The sequence below is a fragment of the Anthonomus grandis genome, chromosome 4 (assembly GCF_022605725.1).
Source record: "Anthonomus grandis grandis chromosome 4, icAntGran1.3, whole genome shotgun sequence".
Taxonomy (NCBI): domain Eukaryota; kingdom Metazoa; phylum Arthropoda; class Insecta; order Coleoptera; family Curculionidae; genus Anthonomus; species Anthonomus grandis.
The window spans coordinates 19,688,536-19,707,831 of record NC_065549.1 but is presented as its reverse complement, the minus strand read 5'-3'; the positions used below and the strand labels follow the sequence as shown (position 1 = coordinate 19,707,831).

Genomic DNA, 19,296 nt, shown 5'->3' with positions numbered 1-19,296 from the left:
AGAAGCAAATATAATGTTTTTTACTTGACAAAAATCGGTTAATAAATAAGAAAGTTACGATATTTAAAAAAAATAGTACCAGCCGCCATCTTTAATTCAACATGGCGGAAAAAGCAAGCCTCCTAGAAGGTGTAACTTTTTTTTACAAAGTACTATTGATGGGTACTACCATCTGTGAAAAATTCAGCTTGATTGCAAAAACTTCTCCTAAAGGCCATTTTTTGAGCTAACTGCCCTGGCATATAAGCATTTCATCTGAAAAATAAGAATTAATAAATTCCTCATTCAACTAAAATTAATTATATTAATTTTTTTTATTTTATATTCTGTATAATTTTATATTCTAAATATTTTTTAGTTATTCTGCATTCGAATAAAATTTCAACAATCATAATAATAAATATTGTATACAATTACTTACCTTTTTCAAAAGTCCAAAATTTCTCAACCATTGCAAAACTGCGGACTACCTTCACAGGTTGAACACTTCGAAAGACTGAACCGAGAACGCAAATCCATCCCCACTATCGATACAAGTCGCGACAAGTTCAATCACGCTTCAGCAAAATATTCGTCAAACTGGATCGGTGCTGGACGGTGACTGTACCGAAACCTGAGTGGGACGGATTGTGTGAATGGAATCATTGTTTTTTATTAGATAATATTTTACCGGACCGAGAGCGAACGTGATCGGAATCATAGTGTGAATCGGGCCTAAGTGTCACTAGGCGTACTTCATGCGCGTCCCGTTCAAAAATATACGCGCCATTATTTACTATATGACGTTAACCTTAAAATTCAAAATCAACAAAATGTAAATAAAAACAAACACATATGTAATAATAATAATGTACATATAAAAAGTTATTTTTTTTTTGTAATTTGTTGCTAATTATTAGGTTGAAGTGTACACAAACTGAAATAATTGATATAGATATTTAAATTAGATGGCTGTAAATAGTTACTTTTATAAATTACGTCAGTTAAAAACATTCAAAAACTGTCGTCTATGGAGTACATCATTTGCTAATTCGGAGTTAAACCCCGACAATCCAGATTTTGAGGAGAACAGTGAAGTCAATCAACCAAGCACAGCGAGACTGACGCGACATGTAAGAGAAATTAATGCGTTCTTTGAACAACACCCAGATTTCCAACATTTAAAAAGATGGGTCCCAAAAAAAGTCTTAGAAACAAGACCTTACAAAAGTCCTGAGCATATATATTTAGTGTGCCCCAAGATTGCAACATCAGTAGCAAGACATATAAAACAAAGAATCCAAGGTGTCACTTTTATTGGAGAAAGTAATGCTGGGTTTGGCTTGATTACGAAAGCATTATTGAATGAAGGAGTTTCCTCACCAATAAGGATATATGAAAGTTTACCAGAATTTCAGCAATATCTAAATGTAAGAAATAATTAATAGTGTCAATATTATTAAATATGTTAGTGATGAAAGTATCATTCATATCGACACCTCATAGGCCAAATGGTGTAACTCACAAAATAGCCGAAATTAAGTTAGTTAAGTACATATCTCGATTCTTCTCCAAAAAATACATTAGCTGGCCAAATGATATAACCCACAAGAAAAACTAAATTATAAAAAAAACTGAAAAACATAAAATCTCCAAGTTTGGAGTAACTGTTTTAAAGAGTGGCCAGTTGATGTATCCCCCCAAGTGTAACCCTATTTCTTAAATGATGGACCTAACATGAACAAGACCAAATGCAGTAAGCCATATTCAAAAATAAGGTAAAAAAAAATGTGCATAATTGTCAGGAGCCATATAATGTAACCCACACCTGCTCACATGTATATTAGCGTAAGAACTCAAGGAGTGATCTGTGTTTGTTGTTTTGCTGATATTTTCAATTTTTCTAAAAAAGTGCCAGACTAATTTATAATAAAAGAGTGAATTTGTCAATAATTATCATAAGGTAAGTTGATAATAATATTATGATATTATAAATAGGCCAGTATTCGGACGATGCCGGTAAAATCAATTCACAGGTTGATTGAAACCTTTCCTTGTGAGTTGATTTTTTATTATCTCTAATAAAAGGCATTTAAGTAAGTATTATAATAGCACTAAAATGCGTATATTAATTACTACTATTTAGTGTAAAAGGACATTTTTTCACTAAAAAGTGAAATATTATAAAGTTGGGTTAGGATAATAGTTGCTTGCATAGATAGTAGAGATAAATAATAGAATATTGCAAGGGAGCATATTTAGGTTGTTTTAAAGTAAAAAATTGAATAATATGAAATTGTTTAACTTTTTAGGGCCATAATAATGACGTCAAGCTCTTGAAGTAAAAAAATTTTAGTTCTTGCTTTGGAGAGGAATATAACAATTGAGGATGACACCATCCAGGAGGCAACTCAAAGTTTCGCTTCTTTAGTAGATTCAGATGCCATTTAAAAAGAGCAAGAAGCACATGAAAATGTTGAAGACAGTGACATAAACAAATATATTTTGCATCAGCTTACTCCAGTAGAACCATTTTACTGTATGACACCTGATCAAGAACTAACAGATATTTTGACAAACAACATAAAAGAAGCCGGAAGTTGTGAAATACTAGCTGATAAAATAATTTCTGGTAGTCGTTTTTTTTATTGGCTTAATGCTATTTTCAATTAATTCTAAAATTTTAGATTTTATTCCATCCACAGACGCATTACCTGACATTGCCTGTGAATATGTAATTTTTACAACTGAACCACACATAGAGTCTATTCCAAATGATTTTCATTTTCAAATTCAGGAGAAGATTAACTCTGAAGAGGAACCAGAAATATCGGGCAATAATATCGATCAAAATGGGTTGGCAGACATCATTGAAGCCCATACTCAGCAGATTCCCACACTGGTAGTAGAAGAAGAAATAGTTGATGAAGCTGGTGTTAAAAAGAAGAACACGGGTAGTTTTAGAGATATACAAAAAAAGCTGCGTCTTTCAGGAAACCAATATCTACAACGAAATAAAAAAGTAGTAAGAGAGAAACAAATAAAAGAAAATCCTTGCCAAAACAAAAAATGCCAATATAAATGTGCCACAATTTTTACAGAAGATTAAAGACAGGCAATATTTAATAATTTCTACGGTTTTACAAGTGAAGAGGAACAGAAAAATTTTATGTTATAATGCGTTAAAAGGGTTCCAATAAAGCGCCGCTATGGTGCTACTGGTGAAGAAAGCCGCCGAAAATGTTCAAAGGCCTACTATTTACCGCTAAATGGTGAACAGAAACAAGTATGTCAGCAATTTTTGTTGGCTACTTTTTGTGTTTCTCAAAGAAGACTAATGTATTTGGATGAAAATAAAACTGATATGAATACTCCAAAACCTGAGGGCCGCGGTAAGTTTGAACCCAAAAATAAAACTCCTAGTAACGTTGTTGATTATTTATGTTGTTCTTAATTATATTTATGATGTTGTCGGGGAAAAACTACAAAACGTTACTTACCACAAGAGTTTAAAAATGTAGCCAGTTTGTATAAAATCTATAAACAGAACTGCTCAGAAAGTGATCAACAATCGGTTAAAGAAAAATTCTTTAGAGATTTTTTTAAAAGAAAACATAATATAGGATTCCATCTGCCTAAAAAAGACAAATGCTCGTTTTGTGAGTCCCAAGCAAAAGGAGAAACCAACAATGATGCACTTACTTTGCATTTACGAGAAAAAGAAAACTCTTATAAACTCCATCTTAAAGAACAACAACGAGCCAAAACCAATCTAAATTTTGTATGCGCTAGCTTCGACTTACAAAAAGTTCTCAATACTCCCCATGGAGACAGTATGCTCCTCTATTATTCGCGAAAATATTCCTTCTATAATGAAACGTTTTATGAGTCCGGCACTAAAAACGTTTATTGTTTTCTTTGGGGTGAAGAGGATGGTAAGAGAGGAGCGAATGAAATTTGCACAATAATGGAGATGTATCTTCAACGAGTGGATGCTCGAAAAATTATAACGGAAGTGGCCTTGTTTTGTGACTCTTGTCCAGGGCAGAATAAAAGTCACCAACTGTTAAGTTGCATTGCTTGGTTTATTAGATCTGTTTCAGTTAATATTCAACAAATATCCCTTTCGTTTACCAGGTCACACCTATATGCCTGTTGATTCTGTCCATCCTTCTATAGAAACGGCTATAAAAAGAAAGACAATTTGGGCTCCATCGGAATGGCCTACTATTATTCGTAATGCATGAAACGCAAAGCCATACGAAGTTATAAAGCTTGTATTTTCGAGTTTTAAAACTTTAAAACATTTCAGAAAAATATTTACCCTGAATTGCTCAAGAAAACTGATTCAGGAAAACAGATTAAATTTAAAAGTATTCGAAGTTATGTTTGCCAAAGACTGTGATCAAATAAAACTCTTCTACATATTTCAGGAAACTGAAGAGCACCAGTTACTAACTGTACCAAAAAAGAATCAACTCACAAGGCACTCCAAACAAGTAAAGCCATCTCAATTATACCAAAGTAAACTTTCAGTTTCGGAACAGAAATTTAAGGATCTAGAAAACCTTGTTAAAAAGGCAATAATACCAGGGATGTACCACACCGAATATATAAATCTAAAACCCAGCTCTGATCTACCAGACGTTTTATCAGAAACTGATGAAGAAGATGAACTTAGTGATGATGAGATACCCCTTAAAGAATTACAACAACAGCTATTGCAGAAATCTACAAAAAAAATTTAAAGTTTTTTTTTGTATTTGCGCAGGTATTTTTTACTTAAGTATTAAGTAAAATTTACTTAAGTAAAAAAATTATAAAATAAAAGTTTTTTATTTAGAGGACGTTATTATTTTCATTACAACCAAAAAGCGTATCCCCCCCCGATAAAGAGTTTATAACAATAATGTTCTTAACTTTTTGATAAGCCAAATAATGTAACCCGCATTTTTTTTTAATGTTGTTAATTTTTTATTTATTAATATTAGTTTTATTAGGATTTGCTTTATAAAACTTTTTCTTAACAAAATTAGCAAAAAAAATTTATATTAATTATTATAATCTTTGATTATAATAAAATAATTATAATCAAAGATTTATTAAGTTTTTTGACCTCCTGTAAAATATAACTTTTGTGGATTACGCCATTTGGCCTATGAGGTGTCGATATGATCACTTATTTATTATAGAATACAGATCTTGAAATATTAGTTTAAAAACACAAGTCATCCTTACTTTGTTTTTGAAGTGATTGAACATTTTAATTTTAAAATCCTTTGGGTTCTAAATTAAAAATCAATAATACCTTTACAGAAACTGAATATCTCTGGGACTTGTAACTTTTCTACAATATGTGATTATATGAATTATATTACATACTTTATAAAAAGTCAAAAAAATCAAATTCAAAAATCTTAGAAACTCCTTAAGTAAAAGGCAATTTCAATATTTCAAAATTCAATAACCACTAACCTAATAACTCTTTATTTGGCAATAAAATTATTAGAAAATAACAAAGCAAAAAATTACCAAGCAACTAGCATAGTAGATTATCATATAAATTAAAAAATTACAAATACAGTAGAACAAAAATTAAAATGGCCTGTAAATTTTTTTTCATTAATTTTAATTCCTTTTTTTAATATTAAAATTGACTTTTTATGCTCACTTATATTATTATTTAATATAACAGAATTAATAATTCATTTTAAATTATTCTTACATTTAAGAAAAAAAAAATTATCATTGCATGTTGCACTATTGCCCTGTTCTTGAGTTGCACATGAATAAAGCTACAAAGCAGCACACAATGAAGAAACAAAAGCCATAGCTGTAAAGAAGAGTTAGATAAGCATTAAACATTATAATAACATTAAAATATTTGCCTGTGTCCTCCAAAAAATGGATTCCGATTAACTTTGTATTGATCTAATAAATAATCAATTTAACTTTTTTCAAATAAAATTTTTTAAATATATATAGTTATTACTTTAATTTTTCTAGATCCTGTTTAATTTTAAATGTTTGTCCTTTTTTTAAATTCTAAATAGGTGCAAGTTGTATCCATACCACTTACAAGACAATCATTAAAATAAGAAATCAATGTATTCCAAGCCAAATTTTTGGAAAAATATTTATGACATTGCCAGCATATTTCTAAGTTTAGATATGGTAAATATCACACTCTTTGCGGTCTATGTGTCCCATGTTCACTTTATGTAGATAGGTAGATAAGTAAATACTAATTATTCTGAACAAAAACACAAAAGATTTTAATATCAGTTTTCATAATATATAATTTTCTTACTTAATATAATTTTTTTAGGAAAGCTTTAAAAATGAAGATCGAGTAATTTTATACCCTAAGGATTTTTTCTCACTTAGGAAACATGCCTCAATAGATAGGTTAAATTGTAGCTCCACAGTTTCTGAAATGATAGAGGGGATATCAATGAGGACTTGGAGAGATGGTAATTTTGAAGCAGAGCATTGATTAGAGTTTGTTTTAAAGATTTGTGTACATTCCAGAGCCTGCAATAACTCTAGTTGGTACATTAACCAATAATACATTTTTAAAATACCTTATAAGGTGTCTAATTTTACAAAGGGAGCCAATTACTTATGGAAGAATTGATCTTTTCTTGATAACACCTTTAAATCAATGGCAAGTGAGTATTTAAAAATTAAATCAATGAAACATATTATTAACAAAATTTGCAAATTTTTGTTACCTAGATTTATACAGCTACCTCGGATAATGTTTATCGCCAGTACAAGGCTGTATCAACACTGTTGCAAACATTTTTTGATATGGAATTAATAGACAAATATCCTAGGAAATATTTCCTTCCATGGCAAAACCATTCAAAGAAAAGTCGAGGGAAAAAGGTAATCCTACATTTACAAATTCCTTATTGTCTTTATTCTTAAAGGGTTTTTAAGAAAAAAAAGTTAATTAAGGAATAAATAAACATTTTGGTTAAATTGAATATCATATAGGTACCAGCTTAAAGGTCCAGTATTATAAACAACCTACAAATATTTGAAGACTTCTTTGTAACTAAATGGTGATAGTATAGATTCAAATTAAGTATCTCCAGCTCTGCAAATTTGCAGATATACAACTTATATTTAGAGTTACAAAAATTTGAATGCCATTTGTTATTTATTTATTTTAGTTTTTCTTTTATTTCCATATAATTAGTTTTTGTTTGAATTTTTTTATGGCTCTAGATATCCAATTAAATAATATTCTCAAAATAAACCAACTATAAAAAGCGAATCAGCTGAAAGTGCATCAAAAGTTGTGTGGTAGCTAGGATAAAGTTTTTATTAGAATATTTATATAATATGTACACTAGAAACTGAGAAGTATTTTCCGGATTAGTTCAGAGTAAAATGATTCTGAAGCAAGCAGCAAACATAATATTCTAGATTTGTTGCTTTCACAGTTGTCAATGATCTCTTGAAATTGGTCGTCATCATAAGACAATGTAACAGAACAATGTAAATAATGTTCCCAGCAATTCTAAATTATTTCAAGAGTCTTTAAAACAAATTAACCTTCAGTTCAGATTTCTTGTTTTATCTTACTAACAATTCAAAAGTACAGAAATAAAATAGGAGTTTTGTAAATTGAGGTAAATAATGAACTCTACATAAACTACTCATATTGAATATGTATATCCGTTTTTTTTTTAAATTTACTTTGCAGTACTTATTATGATTAATCACAAAACTGTTCTTTTAATTATTTAATTATTATTTATAAAATGTGTACCTTTGGCATTGAGTACGTCGTGTTTATTTTCTTTTTATATGAATTCAGTTGAGATGAAGAATTTACACCTCCCAAATAAATGACCGCAAGCCGCCACTGCACTTTTTCTTTCTGTGTGTTATTATTACAGTTTTCCCTCATAACTTTTTTCTATGTATATAATGTATAGGCAACGTTTATAGTAATGTATAATGTCTATATTAATGTATAGGTAGCGTTTTCAAATGGCTTTACTATTTTTTACGGTGTAGCAGATATTTTGCTTAAATTATTCGAATTATCTTTCATCTATTGTACTTAAATCCGACATTTTTAGGATCCGTCAAATTTTGAGGAAGTATGTTTGATGAGAATGACAATGAAAAAAGATTTTCCAATAACGGCAGATCATTTTCTGCCTTACTATTCTTTTATATCGTTTTTATATGCTAGAGGGTCTGGTTCCATTATTAGCACCTGTGAGTAAGTAATGTTTTTTGAATACCAGTAACATACCAGTAAATTTAATATATTTTCATTTCAGAAAATATATACCAAATAGCGGTCAAAGCCTTATTGTTCCAAAATTGCCCCATGAAGACTATTTTGAAGACATAAACATTTTTACAAAGTTTAAAGAGTTGACTCCCAAACAACTCATAAGTCTTTATAAGTGAGTTGATTATGTTAAATTTTTACATAATTTTCTGATAATATGTTTTTCAGAGAATTAGCTGCCCATGAACACTTTGATAGTAGTCCATTTATGGATATGGTTGAACAGGAACTGGTGAAAAGTGAGACTATAGACTCTGATTTACACGAGTATAATACGAAACATAAATAGTGAAAAGTAAGCTGTTTTCTCCTGATTTCCTTATCAATTTTTTACTCATGAGTTCTAGCAAGTCCATTCAATTGTTTGTGATTGTAAAAATAAGATTTTTCTAATGAATGTTATTTATACGTTTATTCTTTGTTCTAAATATATTTCTTTTCGTACAAACTAAAACATTTAATAAATTAAGATTTTATTGTTGTTTCATCAAAATATTTATTGTACTTCTTCCACTGATATCTTCTCTTAGGGTCCTTTTTGCTCCAGGAAGGTGCCAAATTGGGCATTAAACCTAAAAGAGTTTGGTAGACTTACACTTAAGCTTTGACTAAACTACTCTTAACTAAAAAGTCTTACCTGCTTTCTGTGCCATTGTAACCAAAGTACCTATCCTTTTTTGTGCTTTATTGCATAGCCTTGTTATTCTTTTAGGAAGCATGCATCCATCTGACCTTACAAACTGACTAAGAATAAGCACATCGGTATGCTTAATGTCAAGCCCCGATGCACATACAGCACATTTGGTAGTATGAGGGTTTTTTAGGAGGTACGGCTCTCGAGGGGAAGGCAGTTCTTCGCCATATATGATTAGTGTATTATCTTTCTCTATGGTTCGTACTACAAAAAGTATTTAACATAAATAATTGTTTTTGTTGAAGGCAAAGTACTTGTTACACGGAAAAAACAATTTTTGAATATCACAAATATTTTATGGTTCATAAAGCATTAAAATTCTAATTGTTTTTTCAAAAAATCGTTTTAGGACATATTGGTATATTTATATATTATTATTATCTTTTACTCTCTAAATTAAACAATCTTAGAAGTCTAAAATGGAATTTTTGATCAAACCCTGAATTAAATTCATGAAGATAAACTTAGTGATTCATTATATGGGAATACTCAGAATTAGCAATGCCATTCAAATTATGCATAAAAATAACACCTAAGACAATAATGGTACTAACTTTTTGTGCACCAGCTTATTGAGGAACTGGGAAGACCAGATTATTCAACCATATTTATTACATAGATAAATGAATCATGTTCCTACTATGATCTGGCCAAACCTATAACTTTTTTTTTCAATAATTCGAAATCATTGAAAAAACAAGCTGAACAATGTAGTGGTATTCCATACAAATGGCAGATGAGACCATGTCACACATAGTATGTGCCATTTGTTTGCATATAAATGGCACATACCTGTCTAGTAAATGTGCTGGTTTACTAGACATCATAATGTGTCATTCCGAACATTTTCTAGAACTTGATGGAACGTGTTTGGACGGATTAGACAGCCCTCTAGTGATCTAATATTATGGTTCTTCAGTTTTCCCTTTGATGGATCCCACAACTCAGATCTAATTCTGTTAATAAAAAGTTACTTATAAGCTTAAAAAGTGGCTGTTTAATCATCTTATAATTAATAGGATGTTCCATGAGGGGAAAACAAATGTTCTGTATATGTATGTTTTTTCCCATATTCATGTCTATCTAATGTTGATTACGCCATCCAAAACTTGGAGAAATTTAAAAAAATTGTCTTAAAATTTTACTCCCTAATAAAACTCTATTATTATGGCATTTTTTCTTTCTTCAGCAGAAAGCAACTGTGTAACATGATGTCTTAAGATGCAATTAAATATTTACTTTTTTGCTTTTACTTGCATATTTTTACTAGCATACTCTCATTTTCATTCATCTCTCATTCAGTAAACTCCACAATGATTTAAGGCCTGTATTTGATATCATATAGTTATGATCATCTGGGTCAAATAACAGAAAATCATTTCAATATCATTTTATATTATCACTGGAATAAACTCTTTGAAAATGTTCTCGACTGCACTGTCACGTTACATTAAGAAAAATAATGCAAGATTGGTAGATATGCTATTTTGGACATTAGCTATGTGAAATTTTTGCAACATATATCCTTTTAAATTCAGTAAGCTGATAATTATTATCAGATATTTTGTATGCTTTATGATAACCAGGGTTCCATGTTTGGCCCTATTTTATTTCTTCTCTATATTAATGACCTTGCATCTCTTGATACAAGCGGTCGTTTCACAATTTTTACAGATGACACCATTATTCTATAGACTCATAGAGGACATTGTAGCGGAGAATTTAAGTAGGGATAAGCAGCACTAGTGTCGTTCTAGTCTCCTGTCTATAAACATTAAGAAAACTAAATTATTGGCATTTAAGTTTGTTTGCACCGATCAGATAAATATACAGGGCAAAGAACTGGAAATAAACAACTTCAATAAATTACTTGGAATTTTCAAGGCGATTCCATGACCACATTCTAACTTTTGGACAGAAACTGGCTTGTGGGTGTTATGCCGTTAGGATTGTTGCAGATGAACTTGGATCTAAAGCTTCTAAATCAGTGTATCATTTTCTTCTTAAAAGCTACTTGCGCTATGGAATTACTTTTTGGGGTTGTTGCAGCCAATGTCTTTTCAATTCTGTCTTTCTTTTACAGAAAAGAGCAATTAGGGATCTTTGTTGTAAATCGCCTAGAGAAACCTGTAGGCCTTTCTTTAGGGATTTAAATGACCTTATGTTATGCTGTTTGTTTATATTGGAAACAATGTGCTTAATTTATAAAAAATACAAATTGCATCTTACCAGTGATGAATCTAGAAAGTCCTCTAATACCAGATGAAACTTCAATGTTCAAATCTTCTCCCAATATAAAGTCTGCACAAACTTTGATTTGCTTCAAAAGATCTGTTGTATCACTCCTTAACATTTTATAGTCTTACTGATTATTTTGATCAGACTGGGAATTAAACCATGTGTGCAACCTTTGGTCTTGTTTTGTTCATTTATTTACTTATTTCAACGGCAGAGTCAATTTACAAAAATATAATGAAAATAAACAAAACTATAGCAAAAATTCAAAACGTTTATTTGCCAATATCAAAAATTACAAAACAATTGTACTTATAATGTAAGTGAATTTAGCAAATGGGAATGCATCTCGATTATAAAAACCGTTTCTCAAAAGTACCTCTGCAAGAGGCACTTTCAAGTGATGGGAATTTTAAGGAAATAAAATAGGATAGAAAACAAAAAACTTTTTTTTAATACATTCTAATAATGAAAGCTTGAAAAATTATTAAATTAAAAAAAAATAATTTATTTATATTTATGTACACAGGGCTGGGGTAGGCAGCGACTGAATCAGGGAAGTGCAGGAGAGGAAACACATTCAATATACCGGGTGACACAGAAAAAAGGGAACACTTAATAACCTTTTTACTTTTCAAGATAAACACATGAAATTTGGTATATCGATAGAATAGTTATAGGAGCATATTATGACATATTCTATTGTTTTCCAACACTTCCGGTTTAACAGGAAGTGACACTAACTTCCTTATTTAAAATGAAACCCTTGGTATATTATTACGTATTTCGATAGAAAATAATATTCTAAAAATAATGATACTATATTTGCTACCTTTTGTTTTATATTCATAGAAAAAAACACATTTTTAAAATAGGGTGCTATGATTACAGTGAAAATTTTAATTTTTAATCAAGTAATCACGGAAAAATAGTTTTCATTGCATTTTATGACTTAAATCGTTTACACGCCTATTTAAAATGTCCAAACCATTAATTTTGGCATTTACTTAATTTTTTTAAATAGCACATTATTGGGAACAACCACTTTTGAAATGCGGTTTCTGTTTCCCAATAATTTGATATAATTTTATTTTTTAAATCGGTCGATACATTTTTGATTGATTAAAAACTAAAACTTTCAACGCATTCATGGCCCCCTATTTTAAAGTTTAAAAAAAAAAGATTTTTTCTATGAGTATAAAATAAAAAGTTGCAAATAGAGTATCATTGTTTTCAGAATATCATTTTCTTTCGAAATACGTAATAATATACCAAGTGTCCCATTTAAAATAAGAAAGTCAGTGTCTCTTCCTATTAAACCGGAAGTGATGGAAAACAATAGATATAGCAAATTGCATTTTTTTATCTTGAAAAGTAAATATGTTATTAAGTGTTCCCTTTTTTCTGTGTCACCCGGTATATGAATATAAATATGATACAGGTATCTCTTGTTAAATGCGAAACGAAGATGTAAGTGTAGGCTTGACCCAGTACAGCTACATGAATATGACACAACCTGAATAAAAAGAGACGGAAAAAAATCCAATTGACATTCATCTCAATACATATTAATTTATTAGGCACCATACTGTGACTGCATAAGCATTTTTCTTAGGGATTTCTTATACTTAAGAATAATCTTTAACAAAATGAGGCAAATTTCAACGTAACTAAATAAGTTTTGAAAAGCTGCTGTTGTATGTTGAGGAACTCTAGAAATATTAAACCATCTGGTATTATGGTTGAGTTCATGTCCATTGAAAAGTTTTTTTAGGTTTCCCGACTTTAAAATTCTGTATATGAAAGAGTAGTTAATGAGGACGATGTATAAATCTGAGAATCATCTGCATATTGTTGTAGTTATGAATACAATATTTTTCATTTCATTCATATTTTTCATAATTATTCATATGTTCATTTTCATAATTATTCATATAATTATAAATTGATTTTCTAAGATACAGGAATTAATAATATTGAGAAGCGCTTTGCTACAGAATGGAAAACAAGTAATAACATCTCTTATTGCTATTCCATCATGACCTACTGAATTAGTACCAATTGATGCTAAAATATCTTTTAAAGTGGTCTCATTCATAAGATTAAAATTTAGTGAATTGGGGAAATTGAGAGCTTTGTTATTTTGATAAAAGGAATTTTTTTCTTTGCAAGTAGTGTCATTCAATTTATTAGAAGTAGCAAAGAAGTCATTGAGTACATTTGCTTCAGATAATGCGGCAGGTATGTTGTAATTATTTTTTCTTTGCATAATATTTAACTTTTTAACTGTATCCCAAAAGGGCTCTCCAAAAGTTTTAAATAAGTTGCGAAAATAAGCATTTTTCTCGCGTATCATAGCATGTTTAGTAAAATTGTTTAAATTACGAAGTACTGAAGAAAAGCGTAAATACGTAAAACATAACCCTATAGATAATTTCAGCACTTAGTTTTTTAAGTCTTAATTTAAATGAATTAACAGAGTCTACATAGGGGTGAAAATTAAGCTCATTAAATGCTCTCATCATTATTCTGGTAATTGGAGAAAAGAAACCGCAATTAGCATGATGGAAAAGCAAACGAAATATAGCAGGAGTCTAACATCTATTATTAATATTGACATTGAATGGTATATTTCCAAAATATCAAGGAATAAATCCATTAATATGTTATAAAATTTGAGTAAACCTGAACAATTCCTCCTTGCTATAAGACTATCGATGTTAAATATATCATATTATATTATATTAAATATAATAATGCGAGCCTTGAAGGCTAGGATAAGAAGAAATTAAGAAATGCTTTTTGAACAGCTTTAATTCCTTCCACATGATTAGAATAGAAGCGAGGTATATTAAAGCTCAGAACGAACAATTGAATAGGAGAGCATCTTGACACAAAAGACAGACAATTTACCACGCACAAAAAAAAACTAAAATAATGTATACCTCATAATAGTAATCTCATCATAAAGAGGCACAAATGTCAATTTTCTATCCAGTAATACACCCAAGTCTCTAACAGCAGTAGCAGATTTTGAATGACTTTTTGTATAACGCAACAAAGGTCATTAATAAACCGAATGAATAAAATAGGCTCTATGTGAGAGCCCTAAGGTACACCGGAAAAGTCTTGAATTTCTTCAGAAATGATGTTATTTATACGCACCAATTAAATACGATTCGACAAAAATCCACCCATCCACTTCAAAAGACTATCGTCTGGGCGATAGTCTTCGATAGTCCATCGCACGGAACTTCTGAATAGCTCACTCTATCAAATGCCTTTTAGATTCAGTGTAAAAACTGTCCACCTTGGTTCTCAAAAGCATCCAGCAAGTACTGCTGTTGTTCTGACTACGCATGAGCGCTCTCTGGCAAAAAGGCTGTCAATGATTTTGGGTATTTCAGATTGAGTGCTTACACCCCTGTAGTTGGCAATGTCATTTCTATCGCCACTCATATATGAGACTCAAGAAACTTTTCCAGTAGTCTGTAAAACAACACGAATCAAACAAGGCAAAACAGATAATGAAGGGGTTTGGTTAGAGAACACACAATTTTTTACATAGTATGCCATCAGCTGCATGAGAATATTTTGCTGGCCGGCAATCGCTTTGAAAACATCAGTGAGATGTTAATAGAATTAAAATCAAGATTATAACCAAAATTATAATTGGGAACTGTACCTTCATGTTTTTTGTTGTTGCTGAAAAATTACGGGCAAACAAATCCTGACCGCCTTCAGCAAATCTGTCATTCAGCTGCATACTATTGGGATAGGATCATGATTCATTTTAGCAATATAGGATTTATAGCAATTATAATCTTACACCTACTTCTTAAAGTGAAAAATACTACATAGTCTACTTCAAGTTTTGAAGTTTTATATTTTTTCTGAGCTGTTTTTTCCCTATGATTTTTGTAATTCACGACTGAACCAGGGAGGAAACTTAAGATGATTTATAATGCTTAAATGGGACAAACATTCAAGAGCATAGTAGAGAACACTGTAAAAATAGTTAACACACTTGTTAACATCAGTTGTATCAAACACAGTCTACCTCGAGCATAGTCTGAGTAAAACCTTCATAGACAGATATAGGCGACGCCGGTGGAATATAAACCACAATAGGATATTTGCACAAATAGATGTTCAACAGAAGAATTGTTTAACGCCACCTCTGGCCTTCCCTTCTTCTTTTATAAATAAATAATAAATAAATAACGCCTTTATTTAAGTATTTCTTTGTACATACAATGCAAAAACATATCAAAATGTAGACTCAGATCATATACACAAAAATAGCGCAACTGGCGAAGTTTAGCCTCCTGGCCATTCTTCCACTGAACCAATTCGCCGGATATTAAGTTCACCATCTTTAAATGTTAACAGAGAAATGCCAATGCTTTTTAATGATAACACTGAGAATAAAACAGTTTTAACCAAACATAACAATATAACAATGCAGTACATATATGCATACAATATATCTGTCACTAAAAAAGTCCTAAAAATCTACTGCACATCTAATAAATACCGCTTGTACTTAGACCTTAAATAACTAGTATTGCATACCTTAAATTGAAGAGGTAAATTATTATATAACACAATTATAACTGAAGCTCTTTTTAAAAAAAGAAATTATATGTTGTGGCATTGTTAAATAATTTTTATCTCGTAAAAAGCGATTATGCACATCCTTCCTATAAATTAGTTTTTTAAACAATATACTGGTTGTTGACACATATTTAGTTTTCTAGAAAATAGAGTCAAAAGTTAAAATTAAGTAGAAGTTAAAATTATACCAGTTATCACATTTAAGCCAACCCAACTCTTTTATATTTTCTGAGACATGACCAATTTTTCTTAATTTATAAACAAATCTACAGCATGTATTCTGAACGTATTTGTATCCGTTTTTTATTTACAACATGTAAGGATGGATAATAACAATACAAATAAATAGATATAATAAGTGACTCACACAATTTTTTTTCTGGTTTTGAAATTTAAAAGGTGTCTGCTTGCATATAAAAGCTTCATTCTCACATAACTTCTTTTTAGTTAAAAGCTGTACATCTATACACAAACCCAAATTTCTACTTCAGAGTATTTTCAACATGAGTTGATAGTTTGTTGATAGTTGACTTTTATAGTCAGATTACGATCATCCCTAAAGACGTTAGTCTTGAAATCCCAATTCAGCACAAATCAGGACATTATTAAAATATCATAAACGCAAAAATTAACACTACATTGCAATTTAGTAATTTTTGTGCGAACACCATCCTTGTTAAAATAAATATTTAGTTTTTTGACTGCTTTCCTCTTTTATGGCTATTATTCTTCAAGACCCTTGACATCCCATTACTATAATGGACACACAAGTTTTCCTCAGTCACAAACCTGACTTCAAGCTTTTCACATGCCTTTTTAATTACATGGTGCTCCAAAACATTTAAATGTGCTTTTATACATATTTCAGACTTGTTTAAAAGACTTCTATTTTTTAAACATAGTGATACAATAGCTAGATTAAAGAGAGTAACTTTGAGAACTCTTATTTTATTATTAGAATGCCTACCCAAATGAAATGCTTTGAAATTGTGGCACTGTACATTTATTTTGGTAAAACAGTCTTCAATCTTTTTCCTGTTGTGATCAATTCTCGCCCTGGAATCCACTGCACTGCTTTCCAGAATGTTAAAAAATAATGCATTCCTTGACCTAGAGTTGCAATCCTGGATTTCAGAAATAACATCACCTGCACCATGTTTCCGGGAATTTGTTATGGGATTATTGGGACGATCATGGATAGATTTTTGTAATAGGTCAATCTCATCTTGTAACTGCAGAATTTCTTCTTTGTACATGACTAAAGATTTTAATTGTTGCATTTCCGGGACTAGATCAGTCAGCATATGGTTTTGCTGAGAGAGCATTAAAAATTTGTCAAATTAATAATGCTACTTCTCCCATATCAATAGTTTGTTTGTTAACTGACTTATTTTGAATTTTGAGTCCCTAAGTTAGTCCTATATCCATATTTAAAAGGAATCGGATAGTGACATCTCCAGCAGAGACTGAGAGTCAGAACTATTTTAACTAACTATTACAAGCTGAAGCAAGGGAGGATACAGAATTTTGAATAGCCTTAGTAGATATTTTTGATGGCTGAATAGGTCGACCAACTTTTTGCAAATCAAGAGATACACAACACCTAACACTGATTTCTCTGCATTTATCGCAAAACCATTCATGACATCTCTTCTTTCTTGTCTTGGCACAGATTCTCTTAAAATCAGAAACAGACAGTTTTGTACAGTTTACATGTGACTAATTAGTTTCTTGAACTGCATTCTATTGCATGTAATTTTGTATTTGTTTCTGGTAATAACTTTAAATACCTACTGTGATTTTATGTTTGGCTTTTTTATTGGATAGATTGCATTTTGTTATCTTCTTCTTTTTGCATTTTATTACTATTTGCAACTTATTACTTTTTAGATTTAGGTTCTTTTTAATCACTATAGTTACCCTTTGTGTTGAAAGTTCTTCATCTAGCAGATAGCTTTGTGTGCAAATATTTTATATTTTATGACAATAAAGCATGTTTTAATTTGATTTTTATATGTTACAAAAAATAATCTAGGGTCAAAAGTTTTATTAAGATTTCTAAAATATTTGGATGGTAAGCTAAGTTATAGAAATAAGTAATCCTACTATAGAGACTACCTATTCATCAAGAGGAACAGTACAAAAATCTTCCTATTCCTTTTAGGAGTAATTCTTTTTAAAAGACTTCTAAAACTTGTTAAACTAAATTTATTAATTAATATTTTGTTTATTTTAATTATTTATATTATTATTTTATTTCATAATTATACACTGCTTTTCCCATTCTTCCTATCCTCGACCTTTGTCTTTTTGATGCAATCATCTCCCACCCGACCAGCATCATAACTTTAAAATTGTATAATAAAGTTGGGTTATGTTAATTAGTTTCTTAGAAACATGCAACTAAAACAATTTTATTGGAGGGCAGTTAGCACATCAGTTTTCAATTTTCGGTATGACTTGAAATATTATACAGGTAAACTATTTTGAATTTAAGCAAGCAAAAAACAATGATATTCTTTTGTTGTTGAAAATGCAATGTATGTTGTGTTGCCTTTTTGTTTGCTTAAATCAAGATTACCTACAAACTACTAGTTTCCCTAGTTTTTGATACATTTTGTTAGAGCAACAAAAAATAACTTAGGGTCTAAAATTATGATGTATATGGTGGTTATTGATCACATACCCTTTAGAAACTAATCATTTTCTACAAGATCTAGGAAATAATTCCTTTAATATGTAACAGATGTAGACATTTGTAGTCTATATAAAGAATTTGCTGTAGAAGTGATAGAAATAGTACATAGTTTAATAGGTCGGTATATAGTAATATTTAAGCTTTAATTATTCAAAATATTGTTCTACCTTCCTTGATTCTCAGCGCAGAAGACACCGATACGTTCCTCGATTCTATACGTGCTACTGCTTTCGGGAAAACGCTTTTAAGCAAATTTCTACACAAATTCATTTTTGGTTCCCTGTTCACTTTGTCTTGTTAATTTATTGATGGCTCTACTGCAATGCAATTGCCAGAACCCCTGTTCACTTTAGGAAAAATATTTTGAATTAATTTTCTTTCTTACTAAGATTTGTTGGTTAGAACGAGTTTCATTCTTCTCACTTTTATCGTAAGACCGAGAGACTGGCTAAACCAATGTAGCAACAATAAGAGACTGAAATTGTGAAAAGATTTGAAATCTTGACGTAACTATCGCTGCAAACAATAACATTTGCAAAATCGCATGAACTGCTAAATACACCTGGACTGCCAATCCATGGAAAAATAAATGACCACTACTAGGACTAGGAGCTTTTTGCTTTATTGTGTCCTTTTGATGTAGGTCACTCTGACAAATTTCAGTGGTGCCAATTGTAGGGAAACAAAACAATTAAAGTTTTTGGGAGATTATTACAAAAACGAACCAGTTACATTTAGTTGATTTGCCAAAAA

At 30.4% G+C, this 19,296-nt stretch overlaps 2 protein-coding genes and 1 long non-coding RNA gene across 4 annotated transcripts; 2 read left to right on the top strand and 1 right to left on the bottom strand.

The window, feature by feature from the left end:
* Window positions 1-792: 792 nt before the first annotated feature.
* LOC126734790 (dimethyladenosine transferase 2, mitochondrial-like) lies at window positions 793-8,792 on the top strand. 2 transcript variants are annotated; one of them, XR_007660176.1, is made up of 7 exons: window positions 793-1,409; window positions 6,308-6,452; window positions 6,511-6,650; window positions 6,718-6,870; window positions 8,079-8,220; window positions 8,286-8,414; window positions 8,468-8,482. XR_007660176.1 is itself a non-coding variant. In XM_050438527.1 (7 exons), exons 1-7 carry the CDS (start codon window positions 948-950, stop codon window positions 8,586-8,588), a joined length of 1,296 nt encoding a protein of 431 aa, XP_050294484.1. In that variant the 5' UTR covers window positions 793-947; the 3' UTR covers window positions 8,589-8,792. The 2 variants fall into 2 exon arrangements, 1 of the variants encoding a protein (XP_050294484.1); XM_050438527.1 differs by having other exon boundaries at window positions 8,079-8,224; window positions 8,468-8,792.
* On the top strand, window positions 1,425-4,821 carry LOC126734799 (uncharacterized). Its single transcript, XR_007660179.1, has 3 exons — window positions 1,425-1,942; window positions 2,292-2,611; window positions 2,667-4,821. It is a non-coding gene; the product is annotated as an uncharacterized LOC126734799 (long non-coding RNA).
* On the bottom strand, window positions 8,697-19,023 carry LOC126734797 (28S ribosomal protein S18a, mitochondrial). The gene is made up of 3 exons (XM_050438537.1): window positions 18,711-19,023; window positions 8,937-9,197; window positions 8,697-8,871 (listed from the first exon to the last, which is right to left on the bottom strand). Exons 1-3 carry the CDS (start codon window positions 18,811-18,813, stop codon window positions 8,765-8,767), a joined length of 471 nt encoding a protein of 156 aa, XP_050294494.1. The 5' UTR covers window positions 18,814-19,023; the 3' UTR covers window positions 8,697-8,764.
* Window positions 19,024-19,296: the final 273 nt, after the last annotated feature.

Coding starts and splice junctions, on each gene's coding strand:
- LOC126734797 (XM_050438537.1), bottom strand. CDS start 18,813: ATGAATTTGTGTAGAAATTTGCTTAAAAGCGTTTTCCCGAAAGCAGTA. Junction 9,198..18,710: donor TGCGCTGAGAATCAAGGAAG/GTAGAACAATAT, acceptor TACTTTTTGTAG/TACGAACCATAGAGAAAGAT. Junction 8,872..8,936: donor TACAATGGCACAGAAAGCAG/GTAAGACTTTTT, acceptor AAACTCTTTTAG/GTTTAATGCCCAATTTGGCA.
- LOC126734790 (XM_050438527.1), top strand. CDS start 948: ATGGCTGTAAATAGTTACTTTTATAAATTACGTCAGTTAAAAACATTC. Junction 6,871..8,078: donor AGAAAAGTCGAGGGAAAAAG/GTAATCCTACAT, acceptor CGACATTTTTAG/GATCCGTCAAATTTTGAGGA. Junction 8,415..8,467: donor CAACTCATAAGTCTTTATAA/GTGAGTTGATTA, acceptor TATGTTTTTCAG/AGAATTAGCTGCCCATGAAC.